The 9,879-nt window shown below is 37.9% G+C and overlaps 1 protein-coding gene and 1 long non-coding RNA gene across 3 annotated transcripts; both read right to left on the bottom strand.

Moving 5' to 3' along the window:
- Positions 1–844: 844 nt before the first annotated feature.
- Positions 845–1,825, bottom strand: LOC126589697 (uncharacterized). The gene is made up of 3 exons (XR_007611899.1): positions 1,698–1,825; positions 1,502–1,592; positions 845–1,428 (listed from the first exon to the last, which is right to left on the bottom strand). It is a non-coding gene; the product is annotated as an uncharacterized LOC126589697 (long non-coding RNA).
- A 363-nt stretch (positions 1,826–2,188) lies between these two features.
- LOC126589690 (beta-glucuronosyltransferase GlcAT14B-like) lies at positions 2,189–5,753 on the bottom strand. Of its 2 annotated transcripts, none has more exons than XM_050255069.1 (5): positions 5,319–5,753; positions 3,942–4,651; positions 3,779–3,854; positions 3,580–3,695; positions 2,189–2,984 (listed from the first exon to the last, which is right to left on the bottom strand). In XM_050255069.1, the coding sequence occupies exons 2-5, from the start codon at positions 4,510–4,512 to the stop codon at positions 2,485–2,487; spliced, it is 1,263 nt and encodes a 420-aa protein (XP_050111026.1). In that variant the 5' UTR covers positions 4,513–4,651; positions 5,319–5,753; the 3' UTR covers positions 2,189–2,484. The 2 variants fall into 2 exon arrangements, with proteins under 2 accessions (XP_050111026.1, XP_050111028.1); XM_050255071.1 differs by having other exon boundaries at positions 5,195–5,753.
- Between the last annotated feature and the right edge of the window lie 4,126 nt (positions 5,754–9,879).

Here is a 9,879-nt window from a genome sequence, read left to right on the forward strand (position 1 = left end):
GTTGGGTTGTATAGCATTGTCTGTTTATCTTGAGAGGAATTGATTAATTGGACTAATTTTATTGCTAATAAAATTCACATGTCATGTAATTTCAAATACTTATGAACCTATGTTTCTTCCTATTTGGTAATGTGAATTAGTGCTAGTCCTCTTCACCTTTATAGGTTTAATGTTTGATAATGGAAAAATTCGAATTACTTTATATTGTGCGACTTAACTCACATACCCGACTCTTTAAGGTACGTTGTTCAAAAAAATTCTTGTGATGTAGCTGACTGATTGTGTAAATTAATGCAAATTTCCTTAACCATTTTAAAGAAGTAACCAATTTACTCTAAAAAATTAAATTCAAATACCACATCTTAATAGATTCACCCAAATGGACCAATTCTTTTTTCTTTTCGGTTAATGAGGTTTTGGTCATGCATGTTATGTTCTTATTACCAGTTCTGTCCTTTTAAACTTAGGAAAACTAATGAAAAGAGTTTGAAAATTTTGATTTAAAAAAAAAAAAAGATTAAAAAAAATTCAAATGAAAGTTTTATTTTTTATGATTTTTTGCACAATATTTGTTTGTTCTTGGTCATTAGAGCATCTCTAATAGAGTCCCTACAACCGTATAGTCTCTAAATTTAAGGACAAAACGCTTCCAATGAGTTGGAATTGAAGTTTTCAAAGTATTTCAATGTATAGGGACTCATTGGATACCTCAAAGAAATTATCAATTATGAGGACTACATATAGGAACTCAAATGACCCATATTAATTTTGAGTGAGAATGCTGCTGCTTTTTATGTTTTTTTCTCCTTGTTTTTTGAAACAACCCACGTGTGACAGCTTCTCATTTAATTTTCTCATATAGTTTTGTTTTTTTAACTCTTGAAAAATCAATGGTAGAGATAAGTTTTTTTTTTTTTAATTTTTAATTTTTAATTTTTTTTTAATTTTTAAATTTTTTTTTTTTTTATCAGTGGTCACAATACTTCAACAAATGAACAATACATTTTGATATTTTAGTCCTTACATTTAGAGATTAAACTATAAGCATTTCTCATTGCATTGCAGACAATATTCTTTTTAAGGATTCAAATATTTCTTTAAAGCCCCTAAATAAGTCCTCAAAGTTGGTGTAAGGACTTCTATTGCAGATGCTTTTAGATTTAACATATCACTGACAAACAAGAGCAAACATAAGTGTGCATAAAGCGAAAAAAAAAATAATTCCCTTTCTTAAAGGATTATAAATCAAGAGATAAGAAGATTCAAACTTCAACGCATGAAGCGATTAACAAACCTAATTCACTTACTGCATTTGCATTTTTTTTAAATGGAGGAGGCTCGGTGATGGAAGTCCGGCCACCCTTTGATTTGTTCTTGACTTCCTCTAATCACGAAGAGTCAAATCGTTGATATCTTCTGCCACCCAATCTGTTGCAAACACCACAATTAAAGGTGTAGTAATTATTTTAAGATTTGTATAACAATAGAAGATTATCCTCACCCAGCTTATTGTGTAGCCAGCATTATGTCAGTATCCCTTATCAGTATTCAGTACAATTGCTTAAATTGCTTTTGTCAATTTCTAATTTTGGCTGCCAACAAAAATTAGGTAAATTTCAGTTACGTTAAAAGACTTTATAGCTCTACTCAAGGGGTTGGTCTAAATAGAAAACAAGCAAAGATTTGGAATTTCTAACCTTAACAATTATGGGGTTCACCGGTTATGTTTTGGTCTGTATTGTTTAACTCGAAAACCAGTATGTTGCCGCCTCACGTGATATCGGGACTGCATGAAGAGAAGAATTATTCCGCTATCGATGTGTGGTGAGATACCTCAAAAGGACTCTAAAACAGCTCAAAAGAGGAGGAAAAAGAAGGAAGAATGAATGAAAACAAAATCTTACAAGTGCATACAACTTTATGACTTTTAGATTTTGGTTTTTAATTTTCACTTTATGTGCGTTTCCTTGTCATTTACATCTCTCCCGTCACCCTTCTCCACTTTTCAATCTATCCCATGTATTTATCCACTATCACTAACGCTAGGGAAAAAAAAAAGCGAAAACAAAATAGTTATCAAATCGACAAGTATAGTTTTTTAAATTACCAATCATTTGTACCCGTTATGATTACAAGCAAAGGCCAAAATTCTAGTTCCAAAGTTCCGAAAAGAAGAAAAAACGCAAGGTGGATGAACAGTAACAGTATATTAATGTATGATTGTAAAAGTTCTAGATATATAATCAACCTACAGAAACAATGATGCCGACCAAACACCTGTTTGGTTTCCAGAATGTGACAACTTAAGGATATGCTCAAAGGGACACTAATCTTAATCTTCCTCATCAACCTTAACTCTATCAAACTTCGCATCAAAACTCGATGATATCCCTTAAATTCCCAACAAACTGTTGTCTTAGCCTGTTGATACGAGTTCTCTTCTTTTTCTTTCACCGATTCAATTTTCAAGAATTTCCACACAATCTATTTACACTGGTTTTGACCAAACTTAGCTGTCAAGGCAAGCCTACTCACGAGGTGGCGAAGCCTGTCGGCGCCCGGACCTGGTTTGATCTTGTTCGGGTTCCCAACCCTGGAGCATTTGGGTTTGCCAGCACACCAGCCGCCGGGAGTGAAGCTGTCTTTTCTTCGGTGAAGTAATTCCTTATCGATCCTGTCCAGGACAGGGTCATCGTGTCTGAACTTCCGAGCAAAGGCAGCACCGCTTGCAGTCATCTTGTTTGTGTCATTAATGTTGAGGGTGTGGGGATGCTGCTTGGGAGGAATGTCCCAAGAAATATAGTGCAAATCATGGTTGACGGCAGTTTTGGCAAACTCCGGCTCATTGCATATAACAGTGTGAAAGTAGCCTTCCGGTGAAGAAACAAAGTTTGTGTAATACATGAGAAGGGTCCTCGGAAGATTGTCCCAACCCCAAACACAATACTCGACGAACCAGCGTGATAAGACCATCCATGCCGAACCTGCAACAGAGGTGCATATTAACTGATTGTGCAAAACAAAGAGCAAAACTGGCAATGCTGCATGCAGGATAAAATAATATATCCTAAGAGTATAGCCAACACTATCGGTTTTATAGGGAGAAAAAAACATACTCTATACTAATTGAAGAGCTACTGATTCAGTTAATGTAGTCTGCTCACAAATTGTTCGAAGTAAATAAATCTAGTTTTCAAATTGATTCACTGATTCAATGTGAAATATCGAAACCAAATTTCATCCCTGTAAATAACCCCCTCAACTTTCCAGTAAACCTTTTCTGTGGAAAGGCAGTAGACATGTTACAAACAAGATAACAAATGAGATTATCACACCGGTTATGTTTTTATGTAAATCCCCCATACGGCTCACTAAGAATTCCAGTAACCAGGCTATTTCTTCTCAGCAGAAGAAAGAACAAACTAGGCAACAGCATATACAAGAACATTAATAAAAACATATATTTCACTGAATGTTCTATGTCAAGATTTATAAGTTAGTCTTCTCTACATGAAGTTTTGATTTGTCAGGTTAAAAATTGTGAGCGGCCAGAGATCTAGAGAAAAGTAAAATACTCACCAGTAAACAATTTAAATGCAGTGGGCAATGTTCGCCTCGGTGTAACCCAAAAAACATCCTGTTTTTTAGATGAGTAGAGACCAGGGTCTAAAATCAAGGGCATTGCTCGTTTTTCCCTAAAAGATGAAAGTAAACATAGCATCAGTGATAGTAATAAATATGTAAGCATTCTATACATGTCCAGAGAGAGAGAACTCACTCTTTCCAGCCAAGTTGGCTTGTGTGCTCAATGAAATTCAGATTTCGGTTTAAAGTTGAAAACGTGTGAATAAGATCTGCATGAAAACATTTTGAACAGTTTCTTTTAGCACAAAAACTCACATTTTAAGATAAGTTTACAACCGTAATTGATATGGACTCACCATCTTGAGTAACAAGTGGATAATCCGAGGCGCTGAGATTGATAAACCAATCCCAATCCTTACTCCTCCTGAGAAGAATTGCGCAGGCATGAAGAGTATTAGCAACCATTGTTGGCCCTCTGTAAGTTACCATATTAGCTTTCTTGATCACAAACACATTCCCAACTGTATTAAAGAGAGTCTCGTTGTCCACTCGCGAAGCAAGCTCCAATCTTTCTGCTACCGGAGACTCAAGGTCTAAATGAAGAACATATTGATTCAACGGATGGTAAAGCGCTTTGAGAGTTCTCCAAAGCTTTTCCAAATCTCCTTTTGATCCGGAAATTAGATAAGCAAAGCGAGGAATCGCTGGTAGCGGAGGAGGGGGTGGACTTTGTGAAATTATTGTCTCAGCAAAAGCTGGACTAGATTGATTTGTTACTACCCTAGATGGTAAAAGGGAAAAGATCGAATTGATTGCGTTTCGTGAAGAGACGAGACCCGAGTTCAAGGAAGTAGCTAGAAGGAATATGCAGATGACAGAGCTTATGACAAGAGGGACTAGCCATTTCTTCTCCACTGCAGACCCCATTACCAAACCTTATGATGGGTTCTTCCAATCAATCTATTGCCACATAACCGTGTTCCTCAACTGATCAAGCGCATCCGAATGAGATGTAGATTAAGACTACTTTCTCGTAAATATTCCAAAGTCAAGACTTTTGCAACAGCTGTTGAATCAAATACCAAATATTAAAATACATACATTAGATTCATAAATTGTTACGTAGTTATGGTAAAACAAAGAATATTGTAGCGTTGCCGTATACATTTAGCTGACAAATTGGTGCTAAGAACTGCCAAAACAATACTATTTTATAAAATTATCATCAACCAAACAAAAAGTAATGGCACAAGATACACAATTGGAGCATCGAGAAAATCGACAACGGAACAACGGAATTCAAACAAAACAAATTAAAATATATACCAAAAGACTGGACTGCAACCTTGTTTCCAATTAGTCAATACAAATAAAATATCAGATATTTGCACTGACAGTGACACAATTAGTAGCAAAAACTATATGTCTAAGCAGAAGCAAATTCCAAATTTTGTATCCCTAATAACAATATGGAATATCTGCAGAGAGTAATAAAAAAAATCAAATATTGACTCAGTTATGCAAAACAAAGGGGAAACCCAGATCAGAAAATCGCAGTTTTGTGAAACCCAACAAGAAAAGAACAAACCAGAAATCAGATGTCACATACCAAGGCAGCTGAATCGTGAGCTCGAAAATACAAAATAAATAAAACCCAGAAAAGTTGGAAGCGTTCCGATACAAAGATGTAAACTTTATTGAGGGAGAGCGAGAGATGTGAGAGGAAGTAGAACCTGTTGATATCTTTTTCTGGTGGACAAGATGAAGAGCAAGAGCCTCTGTGCACGTTGAGGAATAAACAAAAAGGAGATTTGGAGAGAGACAGAATCATGCGAGAGGAGAGAGAGAGAGGAGAGGGACAGGGCGGGGGAAGTGGGGAGCTTGATGGTATTTAAAAGGGAACGAACGTGAATGTTTGTTTGCCTCACACCTGGACTCGGAGACCCAGGCGTTTTGGTTTTGTTGGGTCTCTTCTATCTGGGATTCACCAACACAACACGGCAACTGATTTCAACTGCTTTCCGTATCTTTGTTCATCTGCTGTTACATTCTCTCTGCGTTTCACTTTCCTCTACTTTTTCTGTTTTCGGAGGAGAAACGGTAAAGTTTTTATTAGATTGCTGATAACGATTTCAATCTTGGCAACGTGACGGGTAGTATCTGGAGCTTCCTCAAATCAACAAAATTCGGTTTTTGTTTTATATTTTTCCTCGATGTAGTTTTCAGCTGTAATTACTAATTGAATTAGGATTTTTTTTCCTCTAAATTCCCTTTTTCTTTAATTATTTTTTATTTAAACGATCACGATCACGATTAAATATAGAAAAAGAAGATTTGGAACCGAGAAAAATCCTATTCTTACAAATTAATGTGGTGGATTCCATGTGGGGCAAGGTAATGCAGATCAACGGCTGTCGTTTGTCACCTATTGAGTGTAGGATTTCATTGAATTGTTATCTTTGGCATTAGTTTCATCTCTCTTTCGTATCGTAAAATTAAGGAGAATAAGTGATTGTTTTCTGGTCAAACCAAAATATTTAATTGTGACTTTGACCAAAAAAAAAATTTAATTGTGAAAGAAAGCATTTACAAACTTACAAATAATGACCCGTTTAAGGGGAATAAAAGGTTTTATAAATAACCACTTAATACTACAATTTAATGATATTCATTTTCACTTATGAGTGAGAAATCTTATGTTCAATTTTCGTTAAAGGCGAATTTAATATCGTTTGTTCTAAAAAAAAAGGTTTCATAAATTAAAAAAAAAATAAAATAAAGGAAATTGTTATTGACACTCCAAACTTTTTATAATTAGAAAGAAAAATACACTAATGAAGAGTGTAGAATGCGATTTTTGGAGTGCTAATAACAATTTCTAAAATAAAAGGTAAGTTGTTTGGTCAAATTAAATTCTTTAATCTCGTATTAACCTTATTTGTACCATACTTGACCAATCCCGAAACTATTGAGCACCGGTTAATGTTATACCGTCAAGGACCCAGAAGAGTTTCATTCCAACCAGGAGGCCAATCACAGCGCGACACGTGTCGACATCAGAAGCCAATCATAGCGCGACACGTGTCAACATCAGAAACCAATCACAACACGACACGTGTCAATGTCAGAATGAAACTAAAAACTCTCTTCTATAAATAGAGATCATTCTCTCACAATATTTCCTAATGTCATTTGTACTAAATCATTCACTTGTACTCATTAAAGGAGAGCTTGAACCTATGTAATTGTGTAAACCATTCACAATTAATGAGAACTCCTTTACTTTGTGGACATAGCTAATCTGGGTGAACCACATACATCTTGTGTTTGCTTCCCTGTCTCTATCCATTTACATACTTATCCACACTAGTGACCGGAGCAATCTAGCGAAGGTCACAGACTTAACACTTTTTGTTGTACCAAAGTCCTCACTGATTTTGTGCATCAATATTTGGCGCCGTCTATGGGAACGACACTTATTCCCACTCTCTTCAGCTTTGCCAAGTTGGTTTCCACCTTTCGTACACTCTCTTTTGACAACATGGGGAGCAAAGGAAGCCACAACACACAGAATGACACCCCTCTTGCACCTAGTGCGAAACAACGAAAGAATGAAGGAAAAATGGTTGTTCTTCAAGCTAAAGTCGATGAGCTAGAAGCTCAGAACAACAAGATAGCAATGAAGAATGAGGTCCTCCAGGAGCAGTATGAGAAACTCTTTGAGACGCTCCACGAAACTAGGCGTACTCAAACACGCGAGCTCATTGCCCTTGTGGACATCAACCATCATCTGGGTGCCCCCCAACAAGGAGGGTCACCTCCTTTCGAGATGGGTATCCCTGATGAGGAGCGAACTAATCATCAAAACATTGATCAATATGAGACTTTTCTCAACCCAGATGCTTTGACCCGAAGCAGAAGAAGTGGAGGAAGACACCTCATTGCAGAAGGGTTGGAATGATCAAAAACCGTTTATTGTGACTGCCGAGACTTCCTAAAGCAACGTCGAGAGAATCCCCTCCACATATGCTAGAAGATCAATGACCCAAGGGTTTCTAAAAGACTCGGTCCCCTCCAACGACCGATGCCAGCTGCCAATCTAGGGAAGGAACTACAGGTCCTAGAGGAACATGAAGGTACATGGGACTCTGAGGTATTTCGACAGACTCGCCCTAGAAGTCAGTACGGCGAGTCCAAGAAAAAACCACATGCCCTTGCTCAAACTTTCCTACTTCCAATAGGCGATGGAGACTTACGAAAGAAAATTTCAGTGGTACATGACTCCACTCAGGACCTCTTTGTCCTACAGCTCATTGAGAAAGTAAACAAGTTGAAGGTCGAACGTCAGGCTAAGATACCTGACTGGAACCAACCCAGGCCTGGCCCTTTCATAAGAAGGATCATCGACATCGCCCTTCAAGTGAAGACAAAACAAAAGCTTGGTTACAACACTATACTGGAAGGGATGATCCAATTGAACACTTTAACCTCTTTAAGTCCACCATGGCTTATCAGATGCACACTGACGAAGAGCGATGTCTTTTTTTCCCCTCCACCCTCTCTGGCGGAGCTTTAAACTGATATTGCTGTCTTTCACCTGAGACAATAGACTCATTTGAGGAACTGAGGAAACTGTTCGTCTCTCAACACATCTTCTAGACCGATCGCTTGCATTCTGCAGATGACTTGTACACTATTCGCTAGAAGCTGGACGAGTCACTATGAGAGTATGCTGGTCGCTTTAGCCATGAGTATTCTCGCTGCGCTGAGGTAGATGACAAGACCGCCCTCAAGGCCTTCACGGCAGTCCTACGTGATTTTTTCTTCAAGTACATGATCAATGCCAACACTTGAAAGACTTTCTCTAAGGTGATGACACATGCTTACAACCATTTCTCCACCGAAGCAAAGACATACCAAGGGAACCCTAACCCCTATCAACAAGTGGGAAGTGGAAATCAAGTTCTACCAAGTGAGGAGATATTAGCACTTCAGACACCCATTGCATTATCTCCTACCTCATTTAGCTACACGCTAAGTCACCAAACGTATCTGTCTTTTGGTAAGAGGAAAGATTTTTACTCTCAGCAAGCCCATTACAACAAGAGGGATAAAAGTTCGTATCAAGACAACCATGGGTGAACGTACCGTCGACTATTATGACTATGTGGCCAAGCCTCACTCTTTCAAAGTGGAGGACTAAGTACTGAAGGAAATGCTATTATAAGAAGGCATACACATTACAAACGTTTTGACTCTCAACCGCTTGAGATTTTTTGTCACACAAGCCATTCAGTAAATATTTAAAGAATAGGGAATTCAGACAACTTCTTGTGAGTTTTTTGCGTTCCTAGCATTGGAACATTGGGTTTACACTGACCTACCCTTATACTTCAACTCAGAGCTTCAACATGCGCACTTTGACACAAAGTATGTGATACTAAGTGTTACAACCAACAAGGTTCACATATCAAAAGCATGGATCCCTTCATGCATAACAAAACATTCATAAGTATCACTCATATCAATCAACATAAACATCATACATTCCAACACATTCATACATAAACATCATACATTCCAACACATCCATACATAAGCCAACTGTGCTTCGAAAGGGTTCAACATACTTTGTATCTTCGACACTTGCTACAATGTGCCTCGACACCTTGCCATTATTCTCACCAACCTGGTGATGAAATGTGAAGAAGGAACTCATCTTCATGCCACAAACCAGGTGATGAAATGTACAACCCATACTCTAATATCATTCGGCAACTTGCCACTCATGCCACCAACCAGGTGAAGAATGAACTCATCTTCATGCCACCAACTAGGTGATGAAATGTACAACCCGTACTCTAATATCATTTGGCAACTTGCCACTCATGCCACAAACTAGGTGAAGAATGAACTCATCTTCGTGCTATCAACCAGGTGATGAAATGTACAACCTGTACTCTCCTTCATGCCACCAACCGGGTGATGAAATGTACAACCCGTACTCTAATATCATTTGGCAACTTGCCACTCATGCCACCAATCAGGTGAAGAAGGAACTTATCTTCATGCCACCAACTAGGTGATGAAATGTACAACCCGTACTCTTCTTCATGCCACCAACCAGGTGATGAAATGTACAACCCGTACTCTAATATCATTTGGCAACTTGCCACTCATGCCACTGACTAGGTGAAGAAGGAACTCATCTTCATGCCACAAACCAGGTGATGAAATGTACAATCCGTACTCTCCTTCATGCCACCAACCAGATGATGAAATGTACAACTCTAA

The sequence above is a fragment of the Malus sylvestris genome, chromosome 11 (assembly GCF_916048215.2).
Source record: "Malus sylvestris chromosome 11, drMalSylv7.2, whole genome shotgun sequence".
Lineage (NCBI taxonomy): Eukaryota > Viridiplantae > Streptophyta > Magnoliopsida > Rosales > Rosaceae > Malus > Malus sylvestris.